This window comes from Natrix helvetica, assembly GCF_964273705.1.
Source record: "Natrix helvetica genome assembly, chromosome: 5".
Taxonomy (NCBI): domain Eukaryota; kingdom Metazoa; phylum Chordata; class Lepidosauria; order Squamata; family Natricidae; genus Natrix; species Natrix helvetica.
The window spans coordinates 40,138,932-40,162,575 of record NC_138551.1 but is presented as its reverse complement, the minus strand read 5'-3'; the positions used below and the strand labels follow the sequence as shown (position 1 = coordinate 40,162,575).

The window sequence follows — 23,644 nt, the reverse complement described above, 5'->3', positions numbered from 1 at the left end:
AACTTTGAGGAACAGTGGTAAGTCCCTTCATTTAGTGCTGCTGTAACTTTGAATGCTCACTGAATAAATGGACATTAAGCAAGGATTACCTGTATATCAAAGAATGCAATTGAAAGGAACACTTTAAATTTAAAAAATGCTAACATTATAGGAAATCATAAGGGTGGTGAGAATGTTAAAAATGATATGGCTGTAGCAAATTCTTTCACGAAAACAATAGTTGGAAATGCAATAATCAAGTTGGATTTTTCTTTCACATTCGGCAGGATTATTGTAATATAATTTTCTATAATATTCTGGAATATAATTTGTAATGGTATGAACTTTTCCTTCCAGCCTATTTTTAAAATATCACTAAATATTTAGTAATTTTTATAAAGTGTACTGAATTGGTTTTGTATGTGGTAACAGCTGCTAGAATTGTTTTATACTAGAAATTACAATCAATTTATTATCCCACTCGTCTCTCTCTCTCTCTCTCTCTCTCTCTCTCTCTCTCTCTCTCTCTCTCTCTCTTTTACACACACACACACATTCTATCGGTGTAGAGAATATTACATAAAAATATAGATGTATTTGCTTATGGAGTACTGTGCAACGTCTTAATGTATTTGTGAAAACTGTATCAATGTCTGACAATGAGACTGTTTAACAACATCCCGTTCCCCTACAACAAATGGAAAGATAGAAAGAATGATTGCAAATTACAAGAGATATATTGTTTAAGTCCCTGGGCAGAGGCACCACTGAAGACCAACCAGTTTGTCACAACTCCTTTAGTAGTGACTTTCTCAAATGTCATTAATCTATCAGAAAACTGAAAGATCGCTAAAACACAGGAGTGAAGTAATTAAGAATTTTCTACATACCCAGTATTGTATTCTTTAAGCCAATTTAACAGAGCATCTTTGTTGAATGCAGCAGCTGCTGCAACATTACTGCTGTTGAGTTGAATGTCTGCAATTGTTTCAGAAGCTGAAACCACCTCAATTAAACCAGAATAATCTCCAGTTGCTAAACAGCCATAAGGCAACAATCTTGGAAAAAAACATGAGTTTATAATTAAGTCACAATATTTTTATTTATCTAAGTTATTTTTATCTGATTTTATTTTCTACAAAGAGAGTTTAAATCAATATGTTGTCCAAAATCAGTATTTAATTAAAAAGGGGAAAGCAGAAAGCATTGTTCTGAATTTCTAAAACTCCACAACAGATGGTGCTATCTCCCTTATTTATTTCGAAGTACTACAACTGAATGTTGGCCAAATGAAAAAAATTTTAAAGAAAGAATGCATGAGATTTCCAGAAAAATACATTTGCATAGAGGTCATTTGCAGTTACTAATTAAATATTTGGCCACATTTTTAGTGTTTCTATTTCTTCTCAATCTATTGTCTACCTAGGGCTAGGTTGATGAAAAGTTCTAGGAAGCTCATTCATGTACCTTTTAGTTGTTGATCCTAATAAATATAGGGTTTGGATCTTATTTGTCTGAGCGGAGTAGCCAGAGAAGTACTTCTTATAGATTCCTAGACAAGGTTCTTCGCATATTCTTTTTTTTCAACATAAACTATATTTTTAATCACATTATATCCTGCTTATCTATGGCAAGGGTTGGCAACCTTCTCTCCTACAGAAATCTCATAAGATTTCAGCAGAAATTGTCATATCAGATTTCCAAAATCTGGCAACTTTCTAACACAAGATCTTGCATAAGAACATCAAATTCTGAGCAATTTCAAGAATGTTTAAATAAATACATATATTTAAAGTCCTCCTTGAAGATTGAGGTCTAGCAGTGGTGGGTTTCAAGAACCTATTCCGTAGGTGTGGCCTATTTTGTGGGCGTGGCTTAGCGGTCATGTGACCGGGTGGGAGTGACCAACTTGTAAATGTCGTGAAACTCATTTAACAATGCTCTTGCTTAGCAACCAAAATTTTGGGCTCAATTGTGATCATAAGTTCTCTTCCTTTTTCTTTCTTTCTTTCTTTTTCTTTCTTTCTTGTGTCTCTCTCTCTCCCTCTTTCTTTCCTTCCTTCCTTTCCTTCTGTCTCTCTCTCCCTCTTTCTTTCTTTCCTTTCTCTTCCTTTCTCCCTTCCTTCTTCTTTCTTTCTTTCTTTCTTTCTTTCTTTCTTTCTTTCTTTCTTTCTTGTGTCTCTCTCCCCCACTTTCTTTCTTCAATCCCTCTTGTGCCTCTCTCCCTTTCTTTCTTTCCTTCCTTTCTCTTCCTCTTTCTTTCTTTCTCTTTCTTTCTTTCTTTCTTTCTCTCTCTCTCTCTCTCTCTCTCTTTCTTTCTTTCTTCTTTCTTTCTTTCTTTCTTGTCTCTCTCCCCCACTTAGTTCCCCCTCCTTCCCTCCCTTCCTTCCCTCCATCCTTCTTGTGTCTCTCTCTCCAACGTTTTCTTTCTCTTTCTATCTTTGTCTCTCTCTCTCCCTTCCTTCCTTCCTCTCTTGCTCTTTCTTTCTCACTCTCTCCCCCCCCCCCACACACACACACCTTCCAGTTGGCGAAAATTTCTGTTTTGCCAGCTGGGAGGCTGGCAAAGAAGCCTCGTTTTCCCTGCCGCCCGTGGCACTTCACTTGCTGCAACTCGGACAATGGGGAGGTGGGAGTAGCACTGTCCAGGTTTGAGGAACGGATGTTCCTTCTGCTCAGCTTACGCACTTGAAAAGACCCCGCGGTTCCACATCCACAGCTGATCCCTTCTTGGCCAAAAGGGTGCCTTTTCGGTCCCAGCTGGGCGTCTGGAAGAGAGTGGCCGAAGTGGCTTCTCTCTCCTCCTCCTGCCAGCCGAAGGAAAAGCCCCGGGGAGACGGGCTCCGCGCGCTGCTCTGCCGGGCTGCCGCAGCCAATCCTTCTTCTTTAGGGGTCAGCGGAGGATCGGCAGCCCGGCAGAGCAGCGCGCGGAGCCCGTCTCCCCGGGCTTTTCCTTCGGCTGGCAGGACGAGGAAGAGAGAGAAGCTGCTTTGGCCAACTTGTGTGATAAGACAGGCAGGCGGGTGGGTGCATGACTCTGCCGGAGAAAACGTAGAAGGTGCGGAATCAGCTCTGCCTGGAGGCAAAAAGCTTGGACCTCCCCCCGCGCACCCGTCAGCCAAAACCTCCCGGGAGGCTTCGGCTGGTGGGCAAGCAGGCGTGGTGGTGGCTCCGAGCCTTCTCGCCTTCAGACAGAGCTGATTCTGCACCTTCTACGTTGTCCTGGGCAGAGTCATGCGCCCACCAGCTTGCCTGTCTTGTCTTACACAAGTTGGCCAGCTGAAGCCTCCCGCCTTTCCTGAGCAGCTGGCAGCTGCAAGAGGCGCGAAGGGGAGGCAGGTGGGCTTTGCAACCCGAAGGCTGGCATTTCGTCTCTGCAGCGTAAACCAGCTTGGGCGCTGAAGACATTTCTGAGAAGAGAAACTTCTCCGGTTGCGCCCGAGCTGGTGGAGAGCAGGCAAGCGCTCCCATGACAGGGGCGGGGCAGGAAACTTACTTCCGGGTTCATTGGCCAACCGGATTGCGCGATCCGGTGCGATCCGGTAGAAACCCACCACTGAGGTCTGGTGAGCATTCTGATGAATATGAATGCTGTGCTGCCCACCTCTACTCTTTGGAAATTGGAACTGAATTCAAAGTACAATTAATGAGAATTTTAAAATGTAAGTGAAAATTCTTATTTGAGGTTTTCAAATAAAACACTGAGGAAATCTACAACATGAACTTAGCTGTAAGATCTTTTAAGTTCTCATCCTCTCTGCAGTTCAATAGCATCAATATTGGCTTACATCTCCTTTGTAGCTTTTAGCACTAATATAAAAAGTATATTTAAAAACATGCATAAAGTCTTCTGCTGGAATTAATTGTAATTCTACCCCCTCCAACATTTCTTAAGAGGTTGGTAACAATTACAGTGCTTATTTGTAAAATCAGGGATTTTTGTTTTGTTTCCAAATTGATGGTAAATCAGTAACTGATTTCTGAGCACATAACCACACATTTTCTCTGAGTAATAGTTCCTAAATGAATCTTTTGTATTTAATTTATTCGGCTATCAGATGCATAATTATAGAACATTTTCTCATGAATACCTTATTTCTTTCCTGGGTTACTTGTTGATAAATATTGCTCTTATCTGTGTGAGTGATTACCATATGCCTGAAGTTCATTCTGTTTGTTAAGCTAAAATATTTAAGAGATGAGCTCCAGATTACCATCTGGTGAGTTAAGGATATAGTTTCTATCATTAAAAAAATGATTTTGTTTCTTTTATATCCACTGTTGAGAAAAAGCAAAGTAACTTTTCAAATGTTGCACAACTGCCCATTTAAACAAGGACTAAGTAAATACATTAAGCATTAACAAAGGAAAAAAAATACAGTGTACGAAGTTGTTACTACTGTTGTTAATTCTGCCTTTCTTATATATGAAACTCAAGGTGATGCGCATATCTAATACATCTTCCTATTTTCTTCCCAACAACCCAGTGAAAGCTGAGCTGAGCGAGAGTAACCGGCCCAAGGAGGGAAAGCACAGAAGCTCCTTAGAGAGTAGCATTTATAAACTGGGTAAAGTATGAGCATGAGTCAGTGTTGTCATGCTGAAGGATATATGAATAATGCAATCAGTACTATTTTTATATCATTAGTAAAGACATAAATAAATAGGCATTTTATTCTTTTTCCTTGCTAGTCTTATTTATTTATTTGTTTACTTACTTACTGGCAACTTGGAAACCGAAGTACAGTGAGCTGCATCATATTTCCACCACCAAAATGGCACCACAAAGTATCAATTATTCTGTTGCCATTCGTGGTATTCCAACAGGACTTAGTATGATGCTCAGAGAAAAATAGCTTTACTTTAAAGTGAAGATTGATGATTTAAGCAAGGATTTGAAAAGCTGTAGAGGGAGACTGGGATTGATAGTTACACTCATGATGTTCCAGATTTCTGGGATTTAATAAATAGGGTGGAATACAGTAACGAATTTTTTCAAGAAATCTATGTGCAAAAATAGATACCTCAGGTTTCATGATACACATAAAATATTATAATATTAATAGTTCATTTCAAAAGATTTGCTACAATTTGAATACAAGCATTTAAATCTGGTCTTTTCCATCATAAATGAGGGACAATCAATCAGAATAGAGCTGAAAGGGATTTTGGAGGTCTTCTACTCCAACCTCCAGGAGACCCTATACCATTTTAGACAAGTGGCTATACTATCGTAGATAATGAAATATTCTTGTATGACATTATATTAAAAACTAACATATCTTGGTTAATGGTTTATTTTTATTGTTATCTATAGGGCAGCAATTAATTTCTTATTACATAAAGCTAAAATCAGGATGCCACATTTTTGTATTGTTGAAAATCCTTTTTTATCAAATTAAACTAGCATACTTGTATAGGATTTGTTCTTTAAAAATGGTAATATATGCTTTATTTCTTGCTAACTATAAAGAAGTATTTCTTTTAGAAATGATCTGAAGTTGTGCAGGTAACTTTGAATCATTTTGTATGTCTTCAAATAAATAGTATTTAAAAATACTAGTAATACTGACAATCTAAGAAACAACATTAAAAATTCACTTACCGAAGTTCTAGCCCAGCTTCTTTCCAAAGTAAATCCATTAAACGTAACATCTGAAGAGTTAACATGTCTTGTCGTAGATCTGTAACAAAAATCGATAGATAGGGTATGTAAAATAATTGAAAAATGTGCAATATATAGGTAGTCTGTCAACCCCGAAGCTGACTTAACCAAGGCCATTTTTTAGGCTTCAGTGTTGCCACACTGGAGCTGAGGCATAGGGAGGGGGGAATAGAGATAGCTGGTGATTTTGTAGCCAAAACAAAATATTTTCTCCTGGAAACCAAGGACATTCCCACATGTGGTCGGAGTGAAGAGGAGTAAAGTTAGCAGGCAACCAGGTGGCACCTTGACTGAATCATGCAGAGGTGGGCTTCAGCCAGTTCGGACAGGTTCGGGTGAACCATTTGTTAAAATTCTGCCCAGTTCAGGAAACCACTGGCTGACCAGTGAATCCCTGCCTATTTTTCAGCCATTTCAGCTTATTTCCAGCCGTTTTTTAAGGCAATTTTTTGGGCCGTTTTGGATGTTCAGTAGCAGTAAATTAATAGGAAAGGAAATCAAAGGGTACAATTTCCCTCTCTATTTATTTACTACTACTGAACATCCAAAACAGCCCCAAAATGCCTGAAAGCGGCACTAAACCCCCCCCCCCCCATGGCTGAAAACAGCAACTGAAATTCTGAGCTCAATTGGGGTCATAAGTTGAGGACTACGTGTATATGGAAATTTTTCATCGATAAAACATATTTGGATTTGTAAAAAAAAAAATACTATTTCGCAGACTGAATGTCAATATAATCTGCCTGAAATAATGCAATGTTCCACTACACCTGTTTTTTTTTTTAAGTCTAAGACTTCAAGTTCAAAATACTATGTTAGTAAATCTAACATTAAAATGCCAACAGCAGAAAATGAAGTTTTCCATGTACTTACCATCTCCATTTTTAAAAATGATTCCCACCATGTCAGCACCAAACGCTTTGTTACTGTATACTATCCATAAAGGCTTCATTTTTGAGTCCATATATTTACATTTCTCTATACTAGAACAAAGGTAATAACATTTTTGGTGAGTTCAGTTAAAAGATTAATGAGCCATAAAAATGTATTGGGAACAAATAAGTCTGATGGAAGATTATTCTATAAAGGAGTTTTAGAACTTGGACAAATGCTTTTCAAAACTTTCATTCTGTTGCTTCAATATCAATTATACTGGCAAACTGGCACATTACTTGGTATTAGTGGCTACTAATACAAAACCTGAAATAGAGATGCATATTTACTTTGAAAATCAATATCTCTCTCTCTGAGAGAGGCAGACAGACACAGAGAGACAGAGACAGAAGAAATTTATTGTAATTTCTGGTGTAAAACAATTCTAGCAATTGTACAAAACCAATTCAGTATACTTGAATGAGTGTTCTCATCCAAATTTTACTGAGTTTTGTGTTTAAAAAGTTGTCACATAGGCTATTGTTGTACATATTTTGATAATACAATTAGCAATAAATTATTAACTTAAGCCATTATTTCTGGAAATGCTAAACATTTAACAGTTTAACGGTTAATCCAAACTTCACTCCAAATTAGAACTGACATTTTAATCTTAAAACAACAGAGATTTGCTTATATGGCTAAGATGGAGAAAAAGAAAATGTCAGCCACATGTAGGAATGCTGCCTTATGCAGGGCCATGTCTACTGAGCAATAAAGAGCACAGAACTTAAATAATTGGAGCCTTCTGTTTTTTTTAAATACTACAATTTATAGTACAGTATACATGGATGAATGTAAGCAGGCCACCTTACCAAAGTTCTGAAAGTAAGACTGACGGATTTAGAGGGGACTGGAGATGGGAAAGAGCCTCTTTGTATGCACTTTGCTTTAAACAGGTATGCATTGTATCCTTCCCTTTAGCTTTGCTTTGCTTCATGGCATTCAGCTTGATTAAGCTATTCAAAGTCTTCATCTTATTCAGTGCTTCAACCTGAAATAGATATTTGAAAATGCTACTTTCTAGAATGAATGAATGGGTTCACATATCATGGTCATTTGTGCTTTGTTTAGTACTGGCTACCGTGGCTTATTTAGCAAATATTGCTTAACCAAATCATAAATTATTAAGATGTATGAAGTATGCATATGTCAATGGATAATCCAAAGTACAGGCAATAATTTCTAAAATTAAGTAACTATACAGTATTATGCAAACTCTTTTCAACACTCAGCATATTGAATTTTTTTAAGTCCTAAAAAAAAACCCCAAGGATATTATTTTGTTTCCCCCTTATATTTATTTTCACCATATAAAATACAAGGTGATGCCTATATGGTGAAAGCATTTTTCCCTGAGCTGCACCAAAACCAATTCTAGCCTTTGACATAGTAGGAGCCACTTTTAAGGGAGCCACAGAAGTGAGATTTAACGTTTGTTTCTTTAGGGCAATTGTAGCTAAATGTTAACTTCTATTAATTTTCTATCTCACATCTCCTCTTATCAATTTAGTTTAAATATGAGATAGCGTTGTGCCAAAAGAAGCTAACAATAAATTGAAGTAATGTTCTTTCTCAGAAGTACAGAGAATTCCCCACATAGCTGTTTATTTTATTGGCAACTAAAAAAGCATAAATATATAACAATATTAAAACAATTTACATTTGAAGACCTTGCTGACATTTGTTAACTGTTGAACAAGAAGCAAAGAAAATGATAGCCAAATATGATTCCAAGTGGGTGACCGACATAGTTTTATCATGAAGTAGGAAGCTTTTTCCCATGTGGTCAATAAAAAAGGGCTTTAATAACAGGAGCATCTAATCTAAATGGATTAGAATGACCATGATATCATCCATAATGCAGTTTTTTTACAGATAACATAGCAACCAGGGTATTGCTATTATCAGAAGAGACATTTCGATGCTGGTACATTTACGTCTACAGGATGCAAACAGGTCCGCTCTCTATATCTATCAGGGTTAAAAAAGCATACTGTGTTTCCCTGAAAATAAGACCTCCCCAGATAATAAGCCCAATTGGGTTTTTGAGCGCATGTGCTAAAATAAGCCCTCCCCAAAAATATTGCAACACAGCAGCAGCCAAGAGGTGACCATGCTTGCTGCCTCCTGCACCTCAAAAATAATAAGACCTCCCCGAAAATAAGGCTAAGTGCTTATTTCAGGGGTCAAAAGAAAATAATACTCTGTCTTATTTTCGGGGAACCACAGTAGTTAAAATGTAACAATTGTGAAGATGACTGTGAGGAGCAAAAACAAAAACAAAACGTTCAATTCTTTTACTAGATTTATGTCTGTCTGTTTCAGTGTAAATTAGTTTACATTCTCCATCAATTTCCCAGTCTTTGTGCCCTTAAATCTTGGATGAAAGATACAGAATCTAACCTTACTTTTGACAAACGTTGTCTATTAATATGGACCTGCTAACAAACATTTTTCTTGGTTGTTTCTCTCAATTTTGTTAAATTACTACCTCCTTCATTTCAGAATTCTAGAAACATAATGCTGAAGCTATGGATGTGACCTTAGACCTAAGTTGAAGTCCACAAGTCTTAAAGTTGCCAAGTTTGGACACCCCTGCCTTAGACCATGAATTGTCAGACATTTCTTAATATCCAGTGTTTGATACTTTTACTACTAAAACAAAGAACAATAATAGCTTCTTCATAAATCTGAAACTTAAACCAGTATTAATAAACTTGGAAAATATATATTGCTTAGTAATTAGCATCTACTTTTATATTTTCACTAGGTTCTGTAAGGAAAAAAAGGATTTTAGTATAAAGCATGTTTTCAAGGCTTAAACTTTCTTACAGAAGGCTGAGTCATTCCAAGCAGGATGCTATGGAAGCTGTCCAGAGTTTGATTATTAAAAAAATGACAAGAGACTTGTCAAGTCAGCCATCTGTGAAAACGAAAAGATCCCTGCTTTTCTACAATTCTCGGAGCTGTGAAAACATCTTATGAGGGAACAAATTCAACCTGTGCTGGAGAAACAGGAACTTTTTGAAGCATTTCTAGGTTCAATTTCTTCCGTGTTTGCACAGTTGGTAATTTTTGCCCCTTCTTTGATTGCACTGACATGCACTTCCTCTAAAGTGCACAAAAAAATGTCACAGTCCACAAAAGACTAAACTGAATATATTTAAAACAGCTATTAACTTTTAATGGTTTACTCAAGTATGTTAACATATAATTCAGACATTTTCTTATACTACAGGAGTAGATAATTATTTTGTGAGGTAAAGATTCATTCCTGATTGCAGGAGATTTTAAAAAAAAAACCTTCTAAAAGTATTATTTTGCCAGTTTCCCAATGAATATGGTCAGCAGCATTTCACAACTGGTTAAGCAACAATTACTGGTTATTTCTACAGATAAGACAACTACTGTGAATTTGTTAGGTGCTTTTTCAAAAAGGCCTGGCCTATAAAAGCATTTTACATCATACTGACTTCGTGCAAATAATCTCAGGGGAAGGATTTAAAATAAGTAGTACCTGTTTGGAAAGAACTTTCATGTGAGTGATGCTTCCACGACAATAAGCTTCCAATATCACACCAAACTGCAAAGAAACTGCAGGTATATGCATTTCTGATCTACAAGACATATATGTATAAATGTATAACCATGTATTTTAAAGACATATTTATAATATATATTGAAATCAGAAGGTAGATAGTTGAATGTGCAGATCTTAAAAACCAAATTATGTTGTTACTGCTCTACAAATAAACAAATTCAAAGCCAAGTACACCCTTGCACGTGGAAAGAATATACCTATTAAAAGACAATACTCAAGACCTTTGCAGAAGTTAATCTAATCCCCCCAAGTTCCCCCAAGAAAGTCAATATAACTTCAGAGCTCCAGATTATAGAAGTATCAAAAGGAGTAGAAGCATGACTTTTGGAACTGCAGCTTTAGAAATCAAAAGGGAGAAGGTGGCATTTTGAAGGTACGCTGCAGTTTAAAAGCCTGATCATTACTGTTTTGACTCATTAATTGTAGGTAGGAATATTTGAAGAACAATCTGATGGATCCTTTCTCTTTAATTATCTCAGCTGGATCAATGGTTTTTGAGATGCTGATTCAATGGGGGACAAAAAAACGGATCTAAGGATTAATGAATAAGACCCTACGATGTAAAACGATCTTGTATGGAATGAAACCACATATATGATTGTGATTTTTATGAGGAATAAAAAAGAATCTTCTGATATATTTTATCACAAATGTATAAAATATAAATAAATCCAAGACTGGTCTTCTAGTAGTGAAGAAAACGTTCACTGAATTCCAAGACGTAAGCAAAAGCCCAAGCTACTTTGTTGCTTTTGAAGAACACAACTGTGTCAACATTAAAAGGGACAAGGGACAAAGGAATATACACATCTTTAAATAAATATTTGATAAACTATAAAGAAACTACCTAAAGAAATTACGTGGTTCTGCTTCTAAAGAAATACTTTGAAAAAAATAAATATATGGAAAAACCATACAAGTAGAACACAATTATTATCAAAATAGCATTTATTTAATCTTCTATATAATGCAAGATACTTGCAGACTAAACCCCTACTATTCTCACTGGAGTCTCATAGCAGCTCCGCCTTCATGGGCACCATCTCTCAAAAGCCCTTAAAACTCCCTTGATGAATTCATTTTGGGATGTGAGATATGAAAAGAGAAAAATTAATTTGATAGGCTCCAAAGGAGCTCAGTTTGTACCTGCAGTGTTTAAACTCTTCTTGGCTGAGATTCACATTCCACTCCTTTTTAGAGTTTAGTTGAGTCCCTACAAGTCATTCCCTTCCACTTCATACAAAGCCAATTTTTACGTTTCATTTTCCAAGTTTCCTACTGTGTTTCTCCGAAAATAAGACAGGGTCTTATTTTCTTTTGACTCACAAAATATGGCTTGGGCCTTATTATCAGGGGAGGGCTTATTGTTTTGGGGTTGCCGGGCGGTTGCTCCCTTGCAAGTAGGCTTTGAAGATGAAGTTCCGGAATTTGGAAGCCGCAGAAGAAATTATGCTCGGAGCACGGCAGTGGTGGCAGTGTCCTGGCTCTGGAGGAAGAGCTGGGCCAGGGCATAATGAGGCTGGGAGGCATGTGAGCTGGGGGCAGAACAGGTGCTTGCGCAACTCCCCTCTCCAGCTGGGCAGAGCTCCATTCACTGACCTAGGGGGTATACCGAATGTTCCAATCTGGGGGGCAGGCAGAGTGTCACGTGGCTTTGCGCCTTAGATCAGTGAATGGTGCTCTGCCCAGCTGGAGAGGGAGTTTTCCGGGTGGCTGCTCGTGAGTGTGGTCACCTCATGGCTGCTTCACCCCTGAGGCTGTGCCCGGCTCTTCGGGAGCCTACTCGCAAGGGAGCAGCCACCTGGCAACTCTCCCCTCCGGCGAGGCAGAACACCACTCCCCAACCTAGTGGTATCCCGAAAGCGCCAAGCAATGTGAGCGCCTTTCTCCCCGACTCCCACGGCCTGGTGCCTTTGGGATACCGCTAGGTAGGTGAGCGGTGCTCTGCCTGGCCGGAGGAGGGGTTGTCCAGGGGGCTTATTTTCAGGGGGGGCTTATATTTTTGCCCACACGAAAAATGTGGCAAGGCCTTAGTTTCAGGACAGGTTGCGTTTTCAGGGAAACACGGTACTCCATTCTTAATGCAATGGTGTACCATGCAGCCAGTTACTTAAAACTGAAATATCTACTTGGATTCATATATTTTTTTACTGACTTAAGGTACTTTTTCTTACAGCCATTCTGTCTCCTCTAATCTTGGTTATCCACTTCGATTTTCATGGGCCACAATTTTCCAGATGGGCTATGAATGAACATTCACCAACCTTAAGCAATATGCCAAGGACACAAAGATATAAATAGATCTGTCAATCTTGCCTAGAAACATTTTTGACTTGCTCTACTTATCCACCATGCTAGATATCTAGGATAACAGTCCTGCAGTGTCTCCACTCAAATGGGATCACATTGAAACCCTGCATTATATTTTACTTCCTGCTTTTTGCTGACACTCAGCAAGAATTGTTATCATTTGTGGTCAAGTACTTTCATTCCCTTTATCTCCAGCTGTTATGAGATCAATGTCACCAAAAATGCTTCAGAAAATATAGCAATCTTTCTTTAAGCAACTCTTAGCTATTTCTTCCCATGTTTGGTTGATCATTCAACTGTAGATGGTTTATCCAACTGACTATATTTATGCATTTACATTTACATGCATTTTAATTGATTCTTATTAATATGCTTGCATTCAAGAATTGTATATTGTATATCTATTTGGAATTCACTTATTTACCATTGACTTATTACTGGTCTATGGTAAAAATAAACCATTTTCTCTCTCTGGGTGTTTGAAAAACCCCCACAATTAAAGCATTTTTAAAATGTCATCTACTTTTAAACATTCTAATTTAATTGGTACAGTAAAAACATAAATTATACACATATGATATAAAACAGAATAACCAAATATAATACTCGGAATGAGACTTATTTGCTGCTGCAGGTGTTTTGTATAACGAGTCATTTCAAGTCTTACCTTAAATGCCAAAACAACATTTGTCCTATCCTTCTGTTTGCCAGGGCTTTCTCTAATAGGAATCTGGAGAGGGCACAGTCAAGAAAAGCTTCATATTTCAGGACCTGCACAAGCTGCAGGAGATACTGAGCAAGTTCTTCATCGCTAGAAATAGGTTAGAAAAAAGTACATAAACCAGTGGAATTCTGGATAAATGCATTCTCAATTTTATACTATTTTTACATTGTCTTATATAAAACTTTCTCAATGCAGAATATAATAAGCTAAATTAAAATCAAGAATAAAACACTATGTACATACTGGTATATATTTACTGATTTGTAAGATGAATTTAGCGGCCAAAAAACCCCAAAAGAATACAGCTACCTTCTTAAAAATTAAGTGTTAAAAATAAGTTAAAAACCCAAAACTTAAGAACAAAACACCAAACTAAATATTTGGAAAATTAACAAGTGGTATCATGATAGATCAAAAAGTGGCATGTTTTTGTCAATTTCCATAATGCCATGATTGTGAGAGCCATTCATGCTTCAGGAGGCACACTATTCCAGGGGAGGCAGCCTGCTATAGAGAATACTTGATGCTGGGTTATCTCGCTACTATACGTGTCCTAATTGAGGGTACCCCTCAGCAAGGACTGTATAATAGTCTAGGTAGAATAGATGGAAAGTACAATGGAAGGGCAATCTTTGAGATATATGAAAGGAATTGTAAAAGGTCAGGCTGAAGCGACTGAATACAACTCCTTCCCAATCTCCGTTTTGAAAATCTGAGTGACCATGTGCTGGACCAAGAATGCAACCGATACGTAAGATGAATCTGCATACACATAACCTGAGTCGCTCTTTAGCCAGTTGCCATCTCCTTACTGAGCAGCTGATGCAAATTCAAGAAGATAGCAATAGCACTTTATACACTGCTCCACAGCGCTTTACAGCCCTCTCTAAGCAATTTACAGAGTCAAAACGATCTGGTAAAACAATTCTGCTACAAATCATTCACAAGAACAACCAATTTCTGTACCATTCTCTCACCAGATACCATTTAAAAAGATAATCTGTCTCATCCAAAATTTTCTGTAGCTGAAATCTAATCACCTTCTTAACAACCTTGCCAAGAAATGGCAAGCTGGAGACTTGCTGATTATTTTCTGAGATGTTCAGACCAAAGGATTGCTTTTTGAGGAGGAGGAGATACACTATCACCTGCTTCAAGGCAGGTAACAGACCCAGCTCATGTCTTTGTGCCCTGTCTGGAGGCATGTGCCATCATCACAAGGAGAAAGTTATAATTTACAGGTGGCTGGATTCATCTCTGAAAGATATTGTCAACTTCCTTAGGTGTCATAGATATCTGCATCTTTACCTCTTTAACATTAGTTACATGAATTTTATCTTAAAGATCAATGGGAAAGCTCAAAGACTCCACCTTCCAACTTTCTTGCTGAAGAAAATAATGTATCTGTTTCATTTCAAATGAAATTACAAACAAGTATTTTAATTTCAAATGGAAATTACAAATAAAGATCATATCAACAGAGAAAATATATTTTGTCCATTCATATATAAAAAGAATTACTATATGTGCTAAAGCAAAAAAAATAATAATCACTAAATTCAGTCATCCAGTCGTGGCTGCCAACATTCTCCTCAAGACACCTTCTAGAGCACAATAATGATGTGACTAGTACACTATATAATGCTACAACATTAGAGAGGGTACTGGTAACTATGGCATTTCCACTCTCAGACTCTAGCACTTATTACTTTTGTCAATTGAGATTATTTAAACATTCTTTCTGTTTTATATATTGCTTAGAAAGGAAGATGCCTGCAAAAATTGACATAACATGTTGAATGCAAATGGTCTCCTGAAAGATATATACACACGCGAAACAGAAAAAAATTATGAAATAATTTACAATATGCCAAATGCTCAGTAGAAACAATCCTCTCGAATTACTGTATACTATATCAAACTTAGACAAGTTTTACAGGGAAAAAACCCCTTGTTTACATTTTAAGGACGTCAAAATATTCTGTTAGCAATTTAGCCTTGGAAATAAATAAGAAATGCTATTAATCATATACAGCACTGTACAGAAAAGTCAAGGCCACAAAATCCAACAACGCTGCACTGATAATAGTTAAGATTTTTCTAAAAAAAAATTCATTGAATACATAAATCTATGCTTTAACCAAAATTAAACAAATAAAACAGATTCTTGGAAAACCTATTATATAAACACACATACCAAATCTGTTGCACATCTGCTCAAGTGTACATTCCTGTATGCTTCACATGACATAATCCTAAATTTGCGAAGATTCACCTCCATAGGACATTAGTTGGATGCTTTCTAAATTGGCATTTTGAAAACATCTGGGTCTTTCCAAGGCTGTAGCATTTGCCCGAGAGAGAAAAGGGAGACTTGTCCTTTCCTGACTAGATACCACTTCCCAAAGGAGGACCACCCAGACTGATCTTACTGATATCATCAGTAAACTGGGATTTTCGCCTAGCCTACAGCTGGAATTGTTTCCTGAGTTGGAAAATTTATTTCACTCAGGGTAAAAGCCACAGGATTTTCTTGTTGAGACCCAACTTGTGAGCCAGTTACTAGGATAAAGTTACCACAGTACTTACCTCATTTGTCGTAAACAGGCGACAGCATATTCTCTTACATATTGATCAGGATAATTGAAATCTAGTAATTCTAATGCTTCTCGGGGAGGCAGTTTTGACCATATCTGAAGAAGAGCCTGAAGCTGTTCAGGAAATAAACATAATATGTGCAGAATTCAATAACTAAAATATTTATGAGCAGAATTCATTTATAAATAGAGTTGGACTACTGGACCCACTTTCTGCATTTTAGTCATTGAATGACTTTGGATAGAGAGAGAAAAAAGGAATTGGCTCAATCTACTTCACTTTTGGGGGGGATAAAATGAAAGGAAATCGCATTTGAGCTGCCTTGAATTCTTGGAGGAAGGACTGAATATAAATCTAAAAAACAAGATTTATTCAGTTAATAAATAAATACTGCCCCCTCACATACACAAAGGGAAACAGGTTCAACAGAGATGTAAAACATAATATAGCGAGAGACACCAGTTAAGACTCCATTCCTCAGTTCAAACTAACGAGGAGGAGAATGGTAGCACAAACTCTGACTCTTTAATATTCCTATTTCTAGCCAGTTGGAGAAAATGTCAATAATTTCATTTGTTTCTTTTTTTCTAGTGATGTAAAAGGGGGAGATTTGAAAGCTCTTCATTATTCCTCTACCTGTGACAGAATAAAGACCCTGTGTGGCAGAGGGTAGAAAAATCAGGGTGATCTGCAGAGTAAAATACTATAAGAGAAACAAAAGGGTAGTAGTTGTTCATATAAAAGAAATCAAATGAAATTCAAATGAGATATTAGAGAATACATTTAGGAAACATAAAAGAAAGAGCTAAAAAGAGGTGACAGTTAGATGTGTATAATCTCCTTAATCTCTGGACACAAATTAGCTCAGTTATGTTTATTTGCAAATTCTAGAAACAGGGAATTAATTATTTGGCAATTAATTTAACAACGGACTGGTTATTTTGTATAAGAAATAGTCTTATATTATCAACCTGTTATCTGTTGTATCTTATTTGATTAAATGCTAATATTAAAATTAGTTGCCCCATCATAAAAGTGCAAATGACACTATTCTTTGAGTAGTGATGTAGCCCTGAATTTACACTTGAACTCAACATGCTGAGCACCAAAGAGCTCTAACTTGAGCCCTTCCTTGCAGGAAACATGGAATTTAATATTCTGTATATTTGGCTTCATCTATACAATATCAGATAACAGAATCCAAGCATTCAAAAATGTGTGCAACATATGGAATATTGTTCTGTTGCCACTAGGATTATGACTGCTTAAAAAAACTTAAAATTAGAGGCAGAGGTTATTGAACTAGAAAAAGTTAAGTGATATGACCCTTAGAGGAAACAAGAGCTCAATGACCTGAGAAGGAGCCAAAAAGATTCCAAAAATACAGCCAATTCTTGTTTACATTCTTTCTCTGAGCTTGAATAAGGAGGGAAATGCTGACCAGCTAGATCAACATCCCAGGTGGGTACTGGCTGATCTAAGAGTGTTGGTCAGAGGCCAACAAGGGGACTTATCACATCTGGGCTCAAAGCTTTCCTTTCTTAAACTAAAACCCAAAACAATAATACTTCTGCAGGACAATCAATTATATTGATTCAGAGCAAAAGTATCTACAAAAAAAGTTCCCATTATAAATAGGAAAATTACAGCAACTAGGAATCTTTCTCCTAATTTCAGAAATTAATGAACTATGCCACTTTCAGCTACCTTTTTATCATCTTCTAGCTACATTTTAATAAATTTAATACATTTTTGAACGTAATAAAGTTGATGCAATATACAATTTTGCTCTTATAAAATATTAACAGACAATCAGTATTCTCTATGGCATTATCTTACACAACTAGATTATTCAAAAGGTTTTAAATTATAAATAACGTCAGGGCAGTAATATTTTAAATACCGTATTTTTCTGAGTAAAAGACACACCAGAGTATAAGACACACCAAGGTTTTGAAGAGGCATTTTTTTAAAAAAGTAGGTAGGTAGATACAGAGGGACAGAAAGAGAGAGAAATACAGTAGGTAGGTAGGGAGAGAGAGTAGTTAGGCAGGTAGGTAGATAAAGGGATATATATATATATATAGAAATACAGTAGGTATGTAGGGAGAGAGAGAGGTAGGTAGGTAGGTAGGTAGGTAGGTAGGGGGATAGAGAGAAATACAGTAGGTAGGTAGGTAGAGAGATAAAGAGAAGGAGTGAGAAATACAGTAGGTAGGTAGGTAGGTAGGGAGAGAGATTAGGTAGGTAGGTAAGTAGATGTTTCTAGGTGTATTTATCCATGTGCTGGAGAAGGAAATAGCTGACAATCTGCAGCACCTAAGACTTTGTTTCTGCTGGCACAGCACTTGATCAATGTAATTCTCATCAATCAGTTAAAGAGCTTTCCAAAAGGAAAAAAAAAGTTTTTGTACTCTGCAAACCTCCCCAAAATAGCCTGGTTTTTGGAAAAACGGGCCCGGTTTTTTTCCAACCAAAAGGCAGCCTTGGGGGGGCTTGCAAAGTGTTCAGGGGGGGAGCAAAAAAAGGCCAGTTTTTCGCAAAAACGGGCCCTTTTGGTAAAAAAACCTGCATGCATAGCCTTATGGAGGCTTATAGAGTGCTGCTGGGGGGGGGGCAAAAAATGCCCCCTTTTTTACTTATTTCTGCCCTCCCCAGCCTCCAGGAGGTCTTTAAAAGCTTCCATAAGTGTATCCACGGCGATTTTGGCTTCAGGAGGCAAAAAAAATGCTGTATTTGGTGTATAAGACACACCCAGATTTTCAGCCTCTTTTTTGAGGAAAAAAGGTGTGTTATTCGCCGAAAAATATGGTACATTCTTTTTCACCACTGGAAAACCTGAAAGGCCAGTTTTGGGATAAATCGTCATGGAGAAAATATATCTATATAGTCACTTGGAGTTGAAAACAACTTGATGGCACATCAATCAGTCAATCAGATTTCTGCAGCTGGTCCAAAGAACAGTATCTAATAATCCTACTATGAACACTGGGCTAAATGATATTCAAATACTAAGAGGGTTAATAACTTAAAAGTTACCATGTTTTCCAAAAAATATGACCCACACCGAAAAGAAGCCCTATCACAGCGATGGCGAACCTTTTTTGGCTCGTGTGCCACAAGTGGGGGGAGCTCAGGGAGGTCGTGTGTGGGCGTGCTGCATCCATAATGCAATGTGTGATCCCCCGCACAACAGGCGCGACCCCCCCATTTTTACATGCTTTTTTCACCTTCCCCAGGCTCCAGAGGCTTTATAGGAGTTCCGAAGGCTTCAGGGACGGTCCGGAGGCTTCCCTGACGCCTTCGGATCATTTAAAACGACCCTCTGAGCTCGTAGGGTCGTTTTAAGCGTTCCGAAGGCTTCAGGGACAGTTCGGAGCGCTCAAAACGATCCACCGAGCAAACCGGAAGTCACTTTTAAGCGTTCCGAAGGCTTCAGGGAAGCCGGACGGTCCCTGAAGCCTCCGGAGGGCCTCCGGGGGGGAGGCTCTTTTTGCCCTCCCCAGGCTCCTATAAAGCCTCTGGAGCCTGGGGAGGGTGAAAAAATGGCTTTTAAAAATGGTGAACTCAGCTGGCCAGCACGCGCATGCGCACTGGCCAGCTGACAGGGCAGCGCCTCGCGTGCCCTGAGAAATGGCTCCGTGTGCCACTTGTGGCACGCGTGCCATAGGTTCGCCATCACTGCCCTATCATGTTTTTAACACATTCACTAAAATTAAGGTCTAACGCCAAAATTATCCCTAATTAAGACCCCACCCACCGCAGGATGCAGGGGTTGGGGCGAGGCACACAGGTGAAAATTAAGTTAGAGTGGGGATGGGATACTCTTTTATTGGATACATAGGGCTTTCTGGAAGGGATATGAAGGTGAAACGGAAGTCAGGGGGTGCCATGTGTGTCAATCCAGAACCTGTTTCTCAGCTGCAGAGAACTTTCTGGAAGGCTCTGATGGCAAAATGGAGGCTGGAGGTGACACGTGAAAGTGGTGGTAAGTGGCCACAGAAGAAGTGGGCCAGGAGCAGGCTCCTGCTGGGAGGGGCTGTTGGTGCCGCTGCCGCAAGTGTCAATGAGTCAATAATTAGACCCACCCAAAAAGAAGCCCTAGCTGTTGTTGGGGGGGGGGGAGGGTCCAAGGAAAATAAGATCCAGTCATATTTTTGGGGAAAATACTGTGGAGTCCAAAAGACAAACCAAAAAGGAACACAATGCCACTATATCATATATCCACATTTGACTACTATTTCTACTGCATTTCCTTGCACATGATGAAATGTAAATGAACTACATTTAGGAATTGCTCTGATGTATCTACATTTTATTCTGCTACAATTACTCAAGACTGATTTGGAAAAGGAAACGCTACCCATGCTTGCATAGTAACAATGATGTCCCTTCACCCTCTCACCCCCCAAATACCTGATTTAAAAATAATGCAAAAACTGCAGAAGAGAAAATGGGCAGAATTTACAAACGAAAAAAATACTGATAAAGCAGTTTACAATAACATTTTCATTTTTTGAATAAAATTGATGAAAATGAAATTAGAACATTTTCCTCTATAAATAATTGGCATGTCTAAGTTTTTCCAATCAACAGTATCCCATTTAAATTATAACATGCCACATTCCTGCAAAAAATTACTCGCTTTGTCCCTGGTATTACTATTGCTCTACACAGTTTGCTATATGTCTTACTTGTGCAACATCTTCAAGCTTGTTCCATTTCACAGACAGCAACAGTTTTGGCAGGGATTGTGGAAAATTTTCACGACAGTCAAATCGTAATGTCCAAATGAGATCCATTTCATTTTCACACAGCTGAGATAAGGGGTCCCTTTCCATGATCTCCTTTAGCTCAATGTAGAATTTTTTGCCACCACGACCCTAGAAGGTTGCATGTTGATAAATGTTCAAGCAAACATTCTGTAAATTTTACATATGTATCAAAACAAGCATTTATGTTCTGGTATTGCTGTAAGTGCCATAGGACCATAACATATTCTTCCCTTGTTTTAGTGTAAAACTGTAAATGTTTATCAAATCATATTCATTTCACAAGTTTATATACATCACAAATGCCAATATTGTCGTTCATGAAATATACACTTCTCAATGAAGACCACTAAGGGGCAGTATTGTTATTTTACTATTTCCTTTGGAAATTTCTGCTGAAGTGAATTTGAATTTAAAATTCAAAGAATGGATAAAAGCAAAAGTTTGTATCATTTAAAGGTAAATGTATGGATTAAAGGAGGGTGAAGAATACCATATGAAGTCAACATCCAACAGAACTTTTGACATTTATGTTTGAACACTGTTTTAAAAATGGGAAAAATTAGGAATCATTTTTCCCCACCATACAATATTCAAACATACAATATAAACAATAAACCTAGAAAAGGGGGGAGGGACTCTACTAAAAATTTTAAAACATTAGTTTCTAACTTGCCTTTTATCATATTTTGACTAATGTACAACATTTATAGATATCTCATTTTTGTGTGTATCTTTGATTTTAGTGCTTTAGTTGGATTTTTTCCCTCTTTAAAAACTGTACATATTTCTCAGCCTTCGCAACTTTAAGCTGTGTGGACTTCAACTCCCAAAGTTCCCCATCCAGTATTGATATTTATACTTGTTTTGCTGCATTTTGCCATTACTGTATATTCTCCAAGTTTAAGTTCCCAGTCTGCTATTTTTGGTAATTTATATCCTTTCCAATGCTGTGCTAAATTTATTCTTGCTGCTATGAACCTGTAGTAAACTTTGGAATTATGCCTAGTACACTAAGTCTTCTCCTGAGCTGTTGTGGCCTATCCAATGTGATAAAAAGTAGAAGCATCCACTTAGGCTTTTATTTACCCACAATTTGCCATATTGTCTTGTATTCAAGCTATATTTATTTAAATAAACCAGAACGTGATATCCAAGCCTCAGCCAATTCCAACTCCTGGCTCAACTGACTTAGAAAGCTATGGGTAATAAAAAGCTAAATAAAAATTTAAGGGTATTAAAAATAAGAGGGGAAGAAGGAGCAAGGAACTATGCTCAAATTAAAACCATTTCTTTTCTGACTATTTCATATAAAACACCTACAGACTATTGTCTACTAATAGATTTTATTAATCCAAAAAGCTGTAACAATCAAAACATAGTGCTTTCAGAACAGTTCATATATAATAAATATTTAAGTCAAAACATTCTACTGAGCTAATAAATGTTGGTTATCTTACACTATTAAAAGCTTTAATAATTCTAAATATTAAACATATAGAAAAGTACAAAAAAAATTCATATTTATATGAATTAATTTACTCTCATTTTCAGATATGTTCACAATTTCTGGTTCACTTCACAAAATTTAGTGGGCTGCTAACGAGCAGGATTTTTATGCATTTTACTAGACATATAATTTTGAAAGAATGTCACGATTTAAGTAAATTATTTCTGAATATTAGCATTTAGCACATGGTAAAAGCAAATACATAAAATAAATACAGTCTTTTTTAAATAGGGAATGGCAATTATTTCATCTTTGATACTTACTGCCATGCCAGAACAATCACTGTTCCTTGCAATCTCGGCTGCTTTTTCAAGTATCTGCAGAAAATTTAACTCATGTTAAGAAATTTAGGTTTAAATTTAACATTTACTGCACACACGCACGCATGCACGCACGCACACACACTTGAACAAGGTCAGACAATATTAGAATTAAAGATTAACTGGTTTCTGTGCATCCTGATAAATAACATGTGCCTGCAAGGTAATTAATGTCATTTACATTGCTCTTCCTGTTCTTGTTCAGATACAAAATTTTCATCTTATATGATCATATCTTAAGCTGAACCAGGTTCCATTATTTCATTGTAAGAAAATTCACTGGACCAACAATAAACAAGGTCTGGAACAAAATGTAAATACTAAACAATGAATGCAGACCTTGAAATCGCACATTTGTGAACATTGTAAAAATGAGCTGCAGTGGCGCAGTGGTTAGAGTGCAGTACTGCAGGCTACTTCTACTGATTGCCTGCTGCCTGCAATTTGGCAGTTCAAATCTCACCAGGCTCAAGGTTAACTCTGCCTTCCATCCTTCTGAGGTGGGTAAAATGAGGACGCAGATTGTTGGGGGCAATATGCTGACTCTGTAAACTGCTTAGAGGGCTGTAAAGCGGTATATAAGTTTAAGTGCTATTGCTTTTTCAGATTTATAGTTGCTGGAATGTTGCATTTAGTTTTAATTAAAGGAGAAGGAAGCCCTGTGTCCCTGTGATTTGTTGATATATAATTTCAATTATACTGAAAGTAGGTAGTGAGCCAGAGGTTGATGAGGTCTATGGTTTGATATGTCAATCTTAGCGTACTTGTTATTTTGGGTATATTGTATAGTACTGTTGCCATGCATTTTTCCCCTGGTTCTGAATCTATGGATGTAAGGAGTGCTGTGACATTGAGTGAAACCATCATCTTATCTTCTATATTAGTTCTTTGATTTTCTGGAGTCACTGTAGTGGGGAGTTGATAGAATATTTGCTCCCCTCTGTGAGATGTCCAAGCTTTTTTGTGAGTTCTTTAGCTATGTTATAAGTTCCCTGGTAACAATACAATTGGACAAAGTCGTATGTTGGGCTTGGGGCACTGGTGTGGAAGTGAAAGCATAGGCAAAAATTATCATGAGTCCTTACCTTATCAAAAGGGGGGTAATAAATAGGACATTTTGAATATTCTTGAAATCTGATTTGCAAAGTTGTTGCATTTTCAGTATATGGGTTAGTCTGTACCGTTCCCATTGGATTCAACATTTCTTCAAGTTCATCTAGGTAACCAGA

The 23,644-nt window shown here is 37.4% G+C and overlaps 1 protein-coding gene across 1 annotated transcript in view; it reads right to left on the bottom strand.

Annotated features, from left to right (window-relative positions):
- The window catches only part of PIK3CB (phosphatidylinositol-4,5-bisphosphate 3-kinase catalytic subunit beta), a 51,190-nt gene that overhangs the window by 6,770 nt on the left and 20,776 nt on the right, over nt 1–23,644 (bottom strand). The window contains exons 11-20 of the mRNA XM_081954779.1: nt 23,501–23,631; nt 22,359–22,412; nt 20,508–20,696; nt 15,805–15,926; nt 13,159–13,302; nt 10,098–10,197; nt 7,393–7,571; nt 6,518–6,627; nt 5,585–5,663; nt 870–1,037 (exon numbers count right to left, since the gene is read on the bottom strand). Coding sequence (XP_081810905.1) covers nt 870–1,037; nt 5,585–5,663; nt 6,518–6,627; nt 7,393–7,571; nt 10,098–10,197; nt 13,159–13,302; nt 15,805–15,926; nt 20,508–20,696; nt 22,359–22,412; nt 23,501–23,631 — 1,276 coding nt within the window. The remainder of the gene's footprint in view (nt 1–869; nt 1,038–5,584; nt 5,664–6,517; nt 6,628–7,392; nt 7,572–10,097; nt 10,198–13,158; nt 13,303–15,804; nt 15,927–20,507; nt 20,697–22,358; nt 22,413–23,500; nt 23,632–23,644) is intronic.